At 57.9% G+C, this 14,603-nt stretch overlaps 1 protein-coding gene across 1 annotated transcript; it reads left to right on the top strand.

The window, feature by feature from the left end:
• Window positions 1-1,229: 1,229 nt before the first annotated feature.
• LOC136113757 (keratin, type II cytoskeletal 4-like) lies at window positions 1,230-7,033 on the top strand. The gene is made up of 9 exons (XM_065858971.2): window positions 1,230-1,682; window positions 2,539-2,753; window positions 3,021-3,081; window positions 3,666-3,761; window positions 4,321-4,485; window positions 4,559-4,684; window positions 4,936-5,156; window positions 5,468-5,496; window positions 5,961-7,033. Exons 1-9 carry the CDS (start codon window positions 1,230-1,232, stop codon window positions 6,437-6,439), a joined length of 1,845 nt encoding a protein of 614 aa, XP_065715043.1. The 3' UTR covers window positions 6,440-7,033.
• The last annotated feature ends 7,570 nt before the right edge of the window (window positions 7,034-14,603 follow it).

Raw genomic sequence — 14,603 nt, 5'->3', positions numbered from 1 at the left:
CACAAAGAGCCGCAGGAGCCCCATTGTTCTCTTTCCCAGCGCCCGCTGGACAAGGCCCGGAGATGGGTGCAGGTCCTCACCTCGGGCTGGTGATGGGATTCATCTGGCCAGCGTGAGTCAAAGCCATCTGGTGTCCAGTCTCATCCGCTCATTACGGCTTCCTCTGCTGGTGGGGAGGACGAGCGCGGGCGCCGGGTGAATCACCGCTTCCCTCCGGCGGCACCAGGGGCTGTTTCTCTTGGAGATGCAGCCCCGCGAGTGTCAAGGACGTGTCTGGCAAAGTCACCCCCGCTCGGCTGCCGCTGTCTGAACGAGGCGGATCTCACCGGCCCAATGTGCTACTGTTCCTTGCTCCCTCCAGAGCTACCGGGATGAATCCAAGAGTCTCTGACATCAGCTGGGTAGAAACTCCGAGGGGCAAAGATCTGACTGCGTCAAAGGGACTTCGGGTGAAGAATCTGCAGCATTACCCCGGTGAAATGTCACTGACCGCCAAGAACAAAAACCGAGTGAGAAAACTGAGCTGTGCGGCGGCTCCGGGGTGCGACCGGCTGTTCGGGGAAGGTCAGCGTGAGATGCCGCACCGGAGCGTTTGTGGGGGCACTTTGAGTCCTTGCAGGTGAATCCAGACCCACAACTCAGCGAATCTGCTGATGTTCCAGGTACATAAGGATCCATCCATCACACCACGACTTCCACGGCGCTTTTCCGTAGTTGCCTTTTTTCTTTTGGTTATTTTCCGCACCCAAAACAAGCCTGGTGAGAGAAAAAAGGAGATTGTGAAACGAGCCCCACAAAGTGCAAGTCTGCAAAACATGCCATCACACACAGGGCCCATGAGACACAAAACCCCAAACGACACGCTGCAAACAGATCACAAAGGCTTTCTTCAAAAATGGTTGCTAAACTATAATTAGTGTAAGTTAGGGGAACACTTCAAACCGTAATATATTCTAAGCCAACTTGCAAACAGAGCACTTTTAGATTCCTTTTTATTTCCTCAGTAGTTAGTGTTTGCCGGGCTGTTTTGCATTCTGAGGAGCATTTACTGCTGCCAGGCAAACCAAACCCTTAAGCGCTTTAAATTAATGTCCTGATCCTATCAAGGCCAGCTTCCCAAATGTATATAAGGGGCAGCGGCATCACCGTGTCACTTCAGCGGCACCTCCGCTCCCGCTCCTGCCGAAGAGCTTCCCCAGACCTCCAGATCCGCCTCCAAAGGAGCCAGGATGAGCAGACAGGCGCCCACGGTGAGGTCCGTCCTGGGACGAAGAGGCTTCAGCTCGGCTTCCGAGATCTGCGGGCGCAGCTTCGCCGCCGCCGCCTGCCCGCCCGCGCGCTGCGGCGCCTACAGCAGCCGGAGCGTCTGCAACCTGGGGGCAAGCAGGAGGATTTCCTACGTGAACGGGGGCTGCGGGACGGGGTGCTTCGGAGAGTTCGGCTTCGGAGGCGCGGGCTACGGCAACGTGGGAGGAAGGGTCGGCCTCTGCGGCCCCCGCGGATTTAGCATCGTGAGGGGTTACCCCGAGCGCAAGGCCGACGGCATCCAGGGCATCTGCATCGACGAGCGGCTGCTGAAGCCGCTGTGCGTCGGGGTGGACCCGCTGGAACACGAGATCCGCTGCCAGGAGAAGGAACAGATCAAGACCCTCAACACCCAGTTCGCCTGCTTCATCGACAAGGTGAGTGCGAACCTGTGAGAGATCGGTCGCGAGCGAGCTCCTCCGCACCCGGCCCCGCTCGTGCCGGATCAGCCTGCGCGCGCCGCGCAAAGCTCCGGACCCCACACAGCCACGCTGGGCCAGGGCTCCTTCCAGCCAGCCCCAGTGTTTCACAGAACGGACCCACAGGACCACTGAGTCCCCATCGCTGCGCAGAGAACCCCTGAACGCCCACCCCTCGCGGGTGCTTGCGCCGTGGCCACGGCAGCCCTGGCCCTTCCTGCAGGCGCCTCCTCTCTGGGTTTCTCGTGCAGGCTCTGGTGGGCTCATCTTTCTGCCCTTAGGCCCCTTTCCCCACTTGGTCTTTAAATATCGCGGCTGTTCCAAACCCACTCCTGAAGCAGAGGAGCTTCATCCCGATTACCGCACCTCAGCGCTAGAGATCCCAGTCTGAGCCGCCACCTTGGTGGGAAAAACACTACCAGGTCCCACCATCGGGACTCCATCTCCTCCTGAAACACCAGAGGCACCTTCCAGAGGAGCTTTATTTCTATCATCTGGCAGATTTAGGCATGTGACTTTTAAATCTCTAAATAATTTAGATATGTCAATTTTCAAGTTCTAAATTATTTAGATATGTGAATTTTAAATTTCTAAATTATTTAGACATGTGACTTTTACACGTCTAAATAATTCAGACATGTAGCTTTTAGATTTCCAAAGAAGGGAGGACAATTCTACGACGATTGTGGCACAGCACCGCTGGCTTCCCAAAATCCCATTAGCACACCTGCAGTTTCACAACGACGGTCAAACCAGGGGCGGACTCACTGCGCTCCCCTATTTATTGGAAGGGCTGCTGTTTTCTGGCCCGCAGGTCCGGTTCCTGGAGCAGCAGAACAAAGTGCTGGAGACCAAATGGGGCCTCCTGCAGCAATACGTCCTGCCCAAGAAAGGGAAAAACCTGGAGCTGTACTTCGAGAACTACATCTGCGACCTGCGGAAGCGCCTGGACTGCCTGCTCTGCGAGAAGCAGAAGCTGGGCAGCGAGGAGTGCGCCACCAGCCAGCTGGTGGAGGAGTTCAAGTGCAAGTAAGGACCTCGGGGCTTCGCCTCCCCCGGGCTCGTCCCGGCCCGCGCTCCCAGGCGTGCGGCCCCTTCGGGGACGTCGCGTCCTCCCGTCTCGCTCGCAAGCTCTTTGCATTGTTAATGTTGTTGCTCATGAGAGGCTCCTGCTCCGGGGATGGTCCCATGTCTGCGGTCTGGCAGCCTCGAGCGAGCCAGGGCTGTCATCTCCTCGGTGCTCAGCGCCCGCGGGGCTGATGGCACCGCCCGGCTCAGCCTTTTGCCTTCCCACAGGTATGAGGAGGAAATCAACAGGCGGACGACGGTGGAGAACGAGTTCGTGGCACTCAAAAAGGTGAGAGGCTCGAACACACCAACCACTACACCTGTAACAGGTTTGTCTGGGGTAGAGCTCGGCTGAAATCGTGCATTATTAGCAAATGCCTGCAAAGAGGGCCAGAAAAAGATGCAAATGCAAGTAGAAAGTAAAAAAGAATGTATCCCCAAAGCTTACGTCGCTACAGCAAAACTTGCACGTTGAATTGCACTGGGAGGGTGTATTTGTGGGAGGGGACAGTGCGCAGGGTCCCACTGCAATACCTGCCGTCTCAGACACTGATTTATTCACATCCTTCACACTTAGACATCAGAAAAGCAGAAATCGTTTGAACAATATTAGAAAAAAAGAACTGGAATGCTCATTAGTCAGTTCTGAGTTTGGAGCTACGTCCCAAGTAAGAAATAAACTCATCCCAGTAAGGCCCAGTGGGACGTTCCGCTCTCCTCCAGGAGCCACCGGGGCACCCTGACTCACCCTCTCACGCCTCCCCGCTCCCGCACTCCTGTTGAGGCGCGTTCCCGCGCTCCTGGCGCTGCCCCCGTCTCCTCCACGGCTCCGCGCTCCCGGCGCCGGGGCTGGACGCGTCTCCTCTCTTGCAGGACGCAGACTGCATCTTCCTGAACAAGGAGGAGCTGGAGGTGAAGGTGGATCTGCTGAGGAGGCAGCTGGAGCTGCTGAAATGCGTCTTTGAGGAGGTGGGTTCCTCTGCTCGGTGGCGCTGCCTCACCCCTCAGGTGCTCCCAGTTCCCTGAAATCCCCCTGGGACATCTCCCACCCCAAGCCCTGAGTGGTTGAAACCATGGAACTACAAGGCTGGTAGAAAATTAACATGATTAGGCTGGAAATAGGGTGTTTCCCCCTTCGTTAACGCAGCTGCAGGGATGAATTGGCTGCGTCCTAACTCTACCCCGAGAACAGAGATGCGTCCGTCTCGTTCCTCCGGATTGCAGTTGTCTGATTAGAGCTCTAGAAACTCTCAGCTCAATCCTGTCATTAGCATCAGCAAAGCAGCTGAAGATGACAGGATAGCAGGGGTTCATCACTCGAATTCCCTGCCCTTGATGTGGACAGAATTGCTGCAGGTCAGCATGTCGGTCAGCAGCCGACGGGTGGCAACTCATCCGACACGAGCGTTTTCTGCTGAGCCGACCGAGGGACATTTCTCGACTTGTGTGGCTCTGTGTCCCAGCCCTTCCTTCACTCAAAAGCCTTGAGACTTGCTAACGGCTGACTAAGCCATTCCCCAACCCGCAGGAACGCGCTCAGGTGGATCGGCAGCTGTGCGACACCTCGGTCATCGTCAAAATGGACAACAACCGCGACCTGGACATGGAGAGCATCATCAAGAACGTCGAGTGCTGGTACCAAGAAATAGCTCAGAAGAGCAAAGAAGAAGTGGATGCTTTCTACCAAACCAGGGTGAGTGAGGAGGACCCGGGTGTCTGCCCGGCAGCTTACCGGGTAAGAGCAACGACTCTTTCCTTGGTTCCAGTTTCAGGAGCTTCAGGACAAGAGAGGCAAATACTGCGACGATCTGCAAAGCAACAAGTGCGAGATTTCCGAGCTCACCCGGATGATACAGAAGCTGCAGTGTGAGCTGGAGAACGCGAAGAAGCAGGTAGGAGAGGTGATGATCAGGGAGGGCAGCGTCTGGGAGGACAACTCGGGTATGGGGGAAGATGAGATCGGTCGTTCGTGTCCCTAAGACCTGCTCTGGGCTGTACAGTTGAGAAGTGGACAGAGAGAAGGGACGGTTGTGGTTGTTTTCTCTGCCTGCAATCGGAATAGCGGGTTAATCTGGAACCAGGATGTCCAGGAATTAGGAAACGAAGCCTGGAAGACACGTGCACTTTCATTGTCCGCTGACAGGTCTCCTGCCTGCAAACCTCCATCTGCGACGTGGAGCAGCGCGGCGACTGTGCCCTGAAAGACGCTCGGGAGAAGCACGTGGAGCTGCAGAACGCCCTCCAGAAGGCCAAGGACGAGCTGGCCTGCATGCTGCGGGACTACCAGGAGCTGCTCAACGTCAAGCTGGCCCTGGACATCGAGATCGCCACGTACAAGACGCTCCTGGAGGGTGAAGAGAGCAGGTAGGTGACACAGACCTTGGCCCTTTTCTCCTGAACATCAGCGGCCAGAACGGTTCCAGCTCCCAAGTGGGTTTTGCAGCTCCAGGATCCTCCCGGGCTGTCAGGAACTGGGGCTGGAGAGACGGCCGGAGGCCACATGGGCCACCCTTGTGCCAGCAAAACCGTTCCTGTCCTAGGGACAGACAGACGTGTTACGACAGGGGATTAAGCGGGGTGGATGTGCGGCTGAAGGGATGAGTAATGTTGGCTTTCCAGATGTGCTAACAGCTGGTTAATACGATAACGCACGTTTCTCTTCTCTCCCCTAACAGGATATGTGTGGGGAACCCAGTGAGCGTGTGTAAGTAACCCGAAGATTTTCAGACGTGAGGGGTTGGCATTTTAGGAAATTCACTCCGGTTTACAGAGCAGCACCCTCTGCCTGCCCCTTTGCCACTTCTGCCCAGGTCGATGCTGAAAGTTCAGACCCAGAAATCTCAAACACCTCTGAGTTTCAAAAACAAATCAGGTTTTAGATGGCGGGGGGAAGGTGGAATTCGTGACCCTTTTATGCTCTTGGAGGCAATAGTGAGCCATCCTGGCAAACTCAGCAGGCACTGAACCTGGGGAACAACATCCCCAGAGCATCAGCGTGGGAGCCGGGAGGGGATGTGTTGGGACAGCAGGAGCTGGAAGGAGAGGGGGCTCCCATACGTTGGACAAACCCAGAGGAAGTCAGGTTGGGTCAGTTCTGTCGCTCATGAAACAACTTGGCTGGTGAGAGTCTTCCTCGCTAACTAACGAACCCTGTGGGCTGTCTTGCAGCTGTGGTCAGCAGCGGCTACAACATCCCCGACGACTGCGGGATGCTGGCTGCCAACGCAGCCGCGTGCGGCTACGGCTCCCTGGGGAGGCGGTCGGGAAGACACGGCTCCCAGAACGGAGGATTCAGCTCCCGGAGCGCGGGGATCCACCCCAAAAGAGTCATTAGCTCGGTGGCCAAGCAGTGCGTCCCAGAGGTCTATTGCCAAGCCGGAGGGGTCAGCTGCAAAACTGGGGGATTCAGCTCCCAGAGCGGGGGGTTCCCGGCCCGCACCGTCGTCAGCACGGGCAACGGGGGCTTGAATGGTAGGATGGGGGCTTGCCCAGCCGGTGGGGTGGTCAGCTTCGGAAACCAGGGCTGCGTGGTCAGGCAGCTGGGGGGCTCTCCCGTCGTGGTTGCCAACAGCCCCGAGGCGCTGGGGTGCAACGGCGGCGTGGTGGGGAACTACGGCGTTGTCAGAGACCCGTGTGTTGTTCCCTAGGGCCATCAGCTGGGGAGGTGGCACAGCCAGCAGCGTCGGAGGACAACGCTTAGACGCGCGCTTCCTACGGCCGCCATGATGCAGGATAGTTTCCTGCCCACTAGTAGCAACGTTGGTCACCAAGCCCACTCCCACATTTGTTAGCGTCAGATACGTACCCCGAAAAGTTCTGTTTTCAGAGTCCCCACCCTAAGGACACATCCAGCAAGCTTCTCCAGCAGGTGCTCAGCACAGTGTTCTAGAACCCTCCTGTCCAGACTATCGCAGCGTTCAGGGTTTGCTTGTCGCACCGCGCTCTCCGGCCTTTCCCATACCCGGCAGATCCATGAACAACGTCCTTCCCCGCGAGACCCCTCTTTCTCTTCCCAGAGCATTTCAGAAAAGAGAGTGACGGTTTCCCTGCAAAGAGCACGCTCGGCTCCCTCTGCTTTCTTTCTCTTCCTTCCTGTTTTTGTCAAAGGAAAACCCTGAGCTGCAAGTCTGAGCTGAAATGCCCAACCTGCAGAGCACCTGCTAGTTACGCTGCAGCCATTTGCTTACAGATGAATATGTAGTATTTTCACTCGCTTTGCATGTTAGGGGTGGCTTGTTCAAAGTGCGCTGATTTTTAGAAGAGCTCGGCCCCCCCGTCCCCCCCAAAGCACCAAGGGAAGTTATTGGTGGGTAAATCTTCCAGTGACACCTTGTACTCACGTGAACGGAGCTTCGCTGACTGCTCAAGCGTCCCAGCTTCTCACTGCGCCTTCAATAAACTGCTTTGAACGTACGGGGTTTGCCTTTGAATTTTTCCACGGAACACATGGGTTTATTTCCCTCCTTATATCACAACCTGTAAGATATTTTATGGCCCAATTAACAACTGATGTCAAGGATTGCCAGAAACCCCCAGAGCAGCTCTGAGTGCTGCAGGATGTTGTCTACAAGTCTGCCCGCCCGGAGAACCTCAGAACAACCTGTTTGTCTGATCCGTCGGCAGCTGAGCGCAGACAGGCGCCAGCACTGACCTCCGGGCTCAACGGGCTCGTGCTCTGCACAGTGACCCACATTTCAGACACAAAACCTCCGCCCGAGTGGCATCGGGGCTGGCAAATGTGGCACCTACCCCGTCCGGCTCAGAGGCAAAGGGATAAGCTACGAGACCCCTTGGGGTGGGATCAGCTTGGTCTCAATTTTGAAGCCTCCCACGCAGAGCCCAACGAGAGCTGGTTGAGAGGGGCTCATTTCACAGAACTCATTTCCATGGGGGGGTTCATCCCGACAAACACGGGTGCCTCATTCAGCGCGAGATGCGTCAAGCTCTGGACTCCACCTGCATCCAGGGGACGTCTCCGGCTCTGCCGCAGCCCGGGGCAGGGACAGCGGTGCCGATGGAGACAGCGCCGGAGACGCCGGCATCCGCTCGGCCGAATCCGCCCGGCCCGTCACCCGCCGGATTCACAGACGTCATCACCACAGCCAATTTCTCCTGTCTCCAGCACACAAGAAACACGGGTCACACGGCACCGCGCATCCCCGCTCTCACGGGGCACGGTTCTAATCACCACCTCAAAAAACCAGCGAATGTTAAAGACTGATGCACGGAAGAGGACAAGCACCTTTGCGGGGGGTCATGAGATGCTGTTTCTATGCTAAGAGCAGGAAGTGCCTCATCTAACGTTGACCACCGCGTGTCGGACTCTGGGCAGGTGGGGTGGAAAGGTGAGGAACCCCAGTTCAGCAGTTTCTCTGCCTTTGCAGCGGCTGCACTTGGCTGAGATGGAGCCCACCGAGCTGGGAAATCTGTGCATGAACCTCACACGCTCACCACTTGCAAACGCGGTTTGGAAAGCAGGCGAGCCTGAGGTCTGGAGGCCCTGCTGCGACACCCGCACCCAGGTCTGAGCGCCACTGGTCCCCTCCTGGTCTGACCCATCGCTCTGGGCAGGAACCACCACATCTGGGTCCCCTCATGGCCCCGTGGAGGCCCCTCCGCAATCGCACCGGAGCGACCTGGCTTCGTTGCAGAGGCTTTTCAGTGGTTTTGCTGTTGCTGAAAAAGGCGGTTCCTGAGCAAGCGGAGGGGAAGCGGCCACGGCGCTGGGGCCCAGGTTCGTCCTCTCCAGCTGCTGGTTGACCCAACCAGTCGGTCCTGCCCTCGTTCCCACCCCTCGGCGCGGTGAGGCAGGACCTGGTTTGCATGACGTTCCCAGCCCCCGGGGGTGAAAGCCCAGCAAGCCCCGGGTTTTCCAGAACTTTCCCCTCCTGACCATTGAATTGAGGACACCACGGTGTCCCAGAGGAGAGGAAACGCTCACCTGGCTGTGGCCGCCGTGTCTCTCGCTGCAGGGATGAACCGCAGGCAGGAACCCAGAACCCTCGCGAACATCAGCAGGGGCGACTTCTCCTGTCGCAGCCGAGGAGGCAGCAGGCGGCTCCCTAATTGCAGTGGGAGAATAATGATCTTCTAGTGGGATGAATAACAGAGAGAAGAAAGGAAGATGATACGACTTCTCTCAAAACAAGGGCAGCTCCTTTCCTCCTCATGTCGGAGCCAACACCCAAATATTCTTAGCTGTAATTTTACAAACCAAAGAGGAAAATGAGGGCTGCATTACTGTTATTATTTTCTCTACAGCCGGATGGGCTGGCTCCTCGGAGCTTGTCACAGCAGCAAGAGGAAAAGGTCCATCTCAAATGGTTTGCAAACCATTCATTAATGCTTGTAATTCCAGCTCGGGAACTTTTCCCAGTGCCTACTGGTTTTACTGTTTTACACTGAGATGAGAATGTGGGAAGAGAAGGAAGAGCTGGGACAGGGAGAACAGAGAGAAAGTCACCTCTGAGGGAGCCACCCCAAGAGTCACCCCAAGAGTCACCCCAAGAGCCGTCCCTGCAGCACGAGGCAGCAGAGATGGCGCGACCACAGCATCAACTGGAAGAAAACACCTCGCAGTGAAGATTTGACCTGGTAATTAACCCGGGTGGATTACATTAAATAAGGAAATGCTCTTGAGGACGAGATTGTCACTTAAGCTTTTTCACCTGCTCATTGTTCCGTGTGTGTGTGTGTGACAATTACCACCATGTTTTTCACATCCAAAGCAGATGCCAATCGCCACCAGCCAAGCAACCCCACGCAGCCTTGAAAGGCGTTTGTCTCCTCCCGCTGCGCCCAAGCTACGGGATGCTCTGCTCCCACCGTGCCCGAGATACGGGATGCTCTGCTGCCACCGTGCCCGAGATACGGGATGCTCTGCTCCCACCGTGCCCGAGATACGGGATGCTCTGCTCCCACCGTGCCCGAGCTACGGGATGCTCTGCTGCCACCGTGTCCGAGCTACGGGATGCTCTGCTGCCACCGTGCCCGAGATACGGGATGCTCTGCTCCCACCGTGCCCGAGATACGGGATGCTCTGCTCCCACCGTGTCCGAGCTACGGGATGCTCTGCTCCCACCGTGCCCGAGATACGGGATGCTCTGCTGCCACCGTGCCCGAGCTACGGGATGCTCTGCTGCCACCGTGCCTGAGATACGGGATGCTCTGCTGCCACCGTGTCCGAGATACGGGATGCTCTGCTCCCACCGTGCCCGAGATACGGGATGCTCTGCTCCCACCGTGCCCGAGATACGGGATGCTCTGCTCCCACCGTGCCCGAGCTATGGGATGCTCTGCTGCCCCTGGACGGGCTCTTCCCTTCCTGCTCTGCCCTTTTCCAGGGCTCTGGACCCCCGTGGGCGATCTCAGACGCACCTGGTTCCCTTCATCACCTGCTCTTGGAGCAACTTGAAAGAAGCCGCCACACGGGGAGTGACGCTCTGGGGACACTGAGCCCTGGGCGCTCGTCAGCCCTGCGTCAGAATGAGGACAACGAGGCCGCGGCTGCCGTGCTCGGTGATTAAAGGAAAGTAAAGGCAGCGCTGTGTCCCTTGCCGGGCGGCCCGTCCGCAGGATCAGCCGCGCGGGCAGCGGGTGACGTCTGCAGGAACGCCCGGGAGCGAGGCCCACGGAACGCCGGTCCCGCTGGCCGGGGAGGAGCTGGCGGGCCGGGCGCAGTCACCGCGGTGTCCCCAGCGCCACGCTGCCTCCTGCTCACTGCGGTTGCCACACGCACGGCGTTTCCGGCTGCAGAACAGGAGAGGCGGGTGCTCAGCACTCCCGGTGTCACCCACGGGCACAGCGCCCCATGGGGTGTTCGAGGAGAAAAGGGAACCACATAATAACCAGAACAAAGAGAATAACGAGGCCACACACCGATGCGCGGATGTTGCTTCAAGAAACGACACCGGCTTCCCCAAAGGAACCAGCATGGGCACCCCCGGCGAGCGCAGGAGGAGGAGGACGAGCAGCTGTTGAATTCTGCAGTTTCTAAGATCTCAGTGCATTTCTCCTGAAAGCAGCAGATTCGCCTATGAACGTACAATATTCCCCCTCATCCTCCCCGGGGCACGGGGTCCCGCTGGCACAGCCACGGAACGTGGTCCACGGGCAGGTTGTCTCTTCTCCGTGCTGGTCCTGCCTTCCCTTCCTGGTTACCGAGCGCTGGTTTCCACAGATCCCCAGCCCCGCTGATCCCAAACAGCCCGGGCAGTTCCGGGCATGGAAGCAGCAGCTTCCTTTGGCAGATTCAGGCCAAGAAGCGAAGGAATCAGAAACACCGTGAAATCGAAGTGTGAATTTTGGCCTCGGAAGTGTCGTGGCGCGGCAGGAGGGACTCCCGGACCGGAGCAGCAATCACGACCGTTGCTCGCTCGCCTGTATCTCCCCAGATGCGTGGTTCGCCAGCAATTCGCAGGGTTAATCTCTGGACACGGAGGTCATGGCCCCGCGGGCTGGCCAGGCTGGGGAAGTGAGGGCTACGGTGGCCAATGTCTCCAGGGCAGGTGGCACTGGGGCTCCGGGGAACATGGAGCAGGTCTTTGAGTATTAGGGCTGCGAGAACAGAAGTCGGTTGCAAACTCCTCCAGGGCAAATCCTGCTCTTTATCTCGAGTCAGCCCTGATACAGAGCTTACGCTCCAAGCTGCCACCTCGGGAGTGACGCAGCGCGAGGGTTTTTTGCGTGTTGGTGGCAAAATGAATCACAAAAGTGACTCCAACCATTCATTAGGGTAATAGATACATCCTGCAGGAGCTCTGCCTTCCGTAACCTCCTTAATCCGAGTGGCCAGCTGGGAAGCGTAATGAATAGCTGCTCAGCAGCACAGCGTTGTCATCTCTCCTGGGTCGTACTTGGCCTTTGATTCTGCTGAGGTCGGTAGCAACACACGGAAACCACCGCGGCTCTCGCACCGTGGCCCTGCCCAGGGTGACTCCTCGTCCACGGGTTTTCTTGCACCGGTGACTTCAGAAAACGTTTTGCTTGGTAATACCGAGCTCTCCCGTTGGCTGCTCATGGAGCCTGTGGCTCCAGCTTCAGCTCCGTGGCTTGTTTGTAGGAAGCTGAGCTCACGTGAGAGGAGTCCCGCGCCACAGGTGGTTTTGTTCCTCACGTCACCTCACCTGCCGAGTCACCTTCACGAGGCAGCAACGGGGTTTGGTCTCCGCCGACCATCGCTCCCCGTCCCCTCTGCAGTGACGCTTCCGAATCACCACGCGCATGGGGACGGAATCGCTGGTAAACGCTCCGTGTTCTCTGCTCTGCCGCCAATAAACCTCAAGCTGCCCGTGCACTGTCTCCAGTTCACTTCTTTTCTTAAGAAACCTGCTTATAATTTAGCAAAATTAGCTCTGTTACCTGAACCACACACGCCGAGCAGCAGCTTTCTGCGGCTGGTGTTACACACAGCCGTGTGCACGCAGCGGTGGATCCGCAGACCTGTCGAGGGGAACCGGTTGACATTTGTGGCTGATTTCCCTGCCACGCTGTGCCGGAGGCGCTCGGAGCCCCCGCTCGGCTCCGCGCGCGAACACCGCGCTGGTTGAACCGGGGAAGACACCGCCCCTGAACCAACGCCGCAGCTCCCGGCCGCGGCATCCAGCGCGGGTCTCGCGGCTGCTTTGGCCGGGATTGCCCACCTTTCGGCAGCGGAAAACCCCGCTTCCCGGTGCAAACCCCAGGCGGCCGCTCTGGCCGTGCAGAGGCGATTCCCAGCGCTCCGTCCTGGCTCCGCTTCCACCCGCTGGACCCATTCCAGCCCATTACTCAGAGCCCTAATGGCCCATCGGGCCCCAGTGTCAGCACAAGGCTGGGCAGATGATGCAAAAGCGCCTTACAAATTCCTATGCAAAAGGGAGGAACGTTGCAAAGGCACCCGTGGCGGTGGGTACGACACCTATTTGGCTTTTGCAAAATAGGACAGTAAACAGAACTACGAAGGAGAGTTTCTCGGCTGAGGTCACCTGGTAACGCCATAAGAACAGAGGTTTTAGGAGTCCAAGCAGGCTGTGGCTGCCAAACATCCCAAACCAGCACCTCCTCATTTGTCACCCACGTTTTGTCACTGTCCCGCAGGAGGGCAAAGGCTTTGGCAAGGTCTCATCTGGAAGCAAACGCAGATGGTGCAGACGGTGCAACCACTGATGGTCCCCAACAGCCTGGAAGCAACCTCGGGAATGATCTTGTCCATCTTTTTGCCCCAAAGCAGCACAAAAACCCTTTAACGGCCAGGGACGGGCTGAGGGTGAACAGGCTGTGGGGAGGAAAAGGTGCCCGGTGGGGATGGAAGGAGCCCAGACCACCATCTCTACCCCGCTCCACACGAACCCGCCGCCTGCTTTGATGTGGGAGCAGAATCAGGTTGCAGTTGAGAGCGGGAACAGGAACCTCTGGACCCACAAAACCGGCGGGAGACGTCCCGGGGGCCTCACTAGAGCCCGTTTGGATGGTGACTGCGCGGTCCCTTTCGCAAGGAGCCACAAGAAGGCCCGGCCTGCGGGGAGGGAGCGCGGCCGAGCGCGGCTTCTCCAAGGGGTCTCGCGGAGCAGTTTTGCCTCTGGGAGCAGCAGGTTTGGGTGGCTGGGTTGTTACAGGAATCCTAACAGGAGGGCGGAAAAGCCCCCGGGCTCTCTCTATCTGCATGGATGGCTCAACAGGTCCCAATTTAGTGAGGTGCTCAGGCAGAATTAATTGATGCTAATGCAGCTGGGTACATGTAAATCTCAAAGTCTCACGGAAGCCACCGCAGTTCCAGGCACACGCAGGGCCAAGGACCTTGGGGTTCTGCTGGTAAATCCGTGTGCGAGGGGCTGCTCTAAAGCTGCGTGTAATCCCGCCGGCCGGAACACAGCGGGTTTATCTTGTCCTTGCAATAGGAAGGTTGATCCTTTCCTGCAGCTCTTGGAGCACTGTCTGACCTGCAGTCAACCAGGGCAAGGCACAGAGACACAAAAAGGTCTCTATGGAGAAGGCGTTTGCGCCAGACTCGAGCCGGTGCCGTGCATGCAGCCGGTATTACAAAACAGTATAAATGCCATTGCAATCCTTCTCTCCAGGAGCCCAAATCGCACCGCGGCGCTCACTGCCCCCTTTGGAGTCGCCGTAACCGGCGCTCGGGGCGCCCCGACGTGAGCGCGAACCGGCTCTGCGAGAGCGCAGCCGATGGAAACCACAGCGCGGCCCCGAGCCGGCTCCCTCTGACCGTCCGGGCTGGGCGGCTGAAGGAGCCGCTCCCCAGGAGGGTGAGGCACAGGGTTGGTGCTTCCCACCCGCGGGAAACGGCCCATCAGCAGCCCCGGCGCGCGGCCCCGCGCCACCGCAGCGCGGAGCAGGATTTGCGCCAGGAACCGGCCGCTCTCTCAGCTTGCCCATCGTTATCTCCATCTAGAATAGCTCAAAAAGTCGCGTTGTGTGGACCTCCCTAAAGCTCGAGTGATGCCTTAGCCCACCCGGGAGTGTCCTTGGCTTGGCCCCAGCCCACGCGCCAGCTGTCCCCGTCCCCTCCAGCGCTCGCGCCAGCTCAATTGCCAAAGATTTCCCCATTTCCCACCCACGTGGGAGGCACCGGCGCCGGGATCTGGGGGGATGCAGCCCCAGGCTCGGCCGCTCCACCACCTATCTCAATCATTCATCGCACACCGACACCGCTGCAACGGAACGACTGCACCACCGCACATGTACAGAGTGCTTTGCGGTTCATCCCACCCCGCTACGAGACCGAGTTAAGAAGAATAAAAAGATCTTTACCTGGAGAGACTCCACAAATATTCTAAACAACCCTAATTCATTTGCATGATTTTTAATCCAGGA

Source organism: Patagioenas fasciata, chromosome 28, assembly GCF_037038585.1.
Source record: "Patagioenas fasciata isolate bPatFas1 chromosome 28, bPatFas1.hap1, whole genome shotgun sequence".
NCBI classification, from domain to species: Eukaryota; Metazoa; Chordata; class Aves; order Columbiformes; family Columbidae; genus Patagioenas; species Patagioenas fasciata.
This window is presented reverse-complemented; position numbering and strand designations above follow the sequence as displayed.

Bases quoted from the DNA above. Each gene is read 5' to 3' on its own strand.
- LOC136113757 (XM_065858971.2), top strand. From the start codon at position 1,230: ATGAGCAGACAGGCGCCCACGGTGAGGTCCGTCCTGGGACGAAGAGGC. The intron at 3,762-4,320 runs GTGGGTTCCTCT...CCCAACCCGCAG, and splicing joins TGAAATGCGTCTTTGAGGAG to GAACGCGCTCAGGTGGATCG. The intron at 5,497-5,960 runs GTAAGTAACCCG...GCTGTCTTGCAG, and splicing joins GGGGAACCCAGTGAGCGTGT to CTGTGGTCAGCAGCGGCTAC.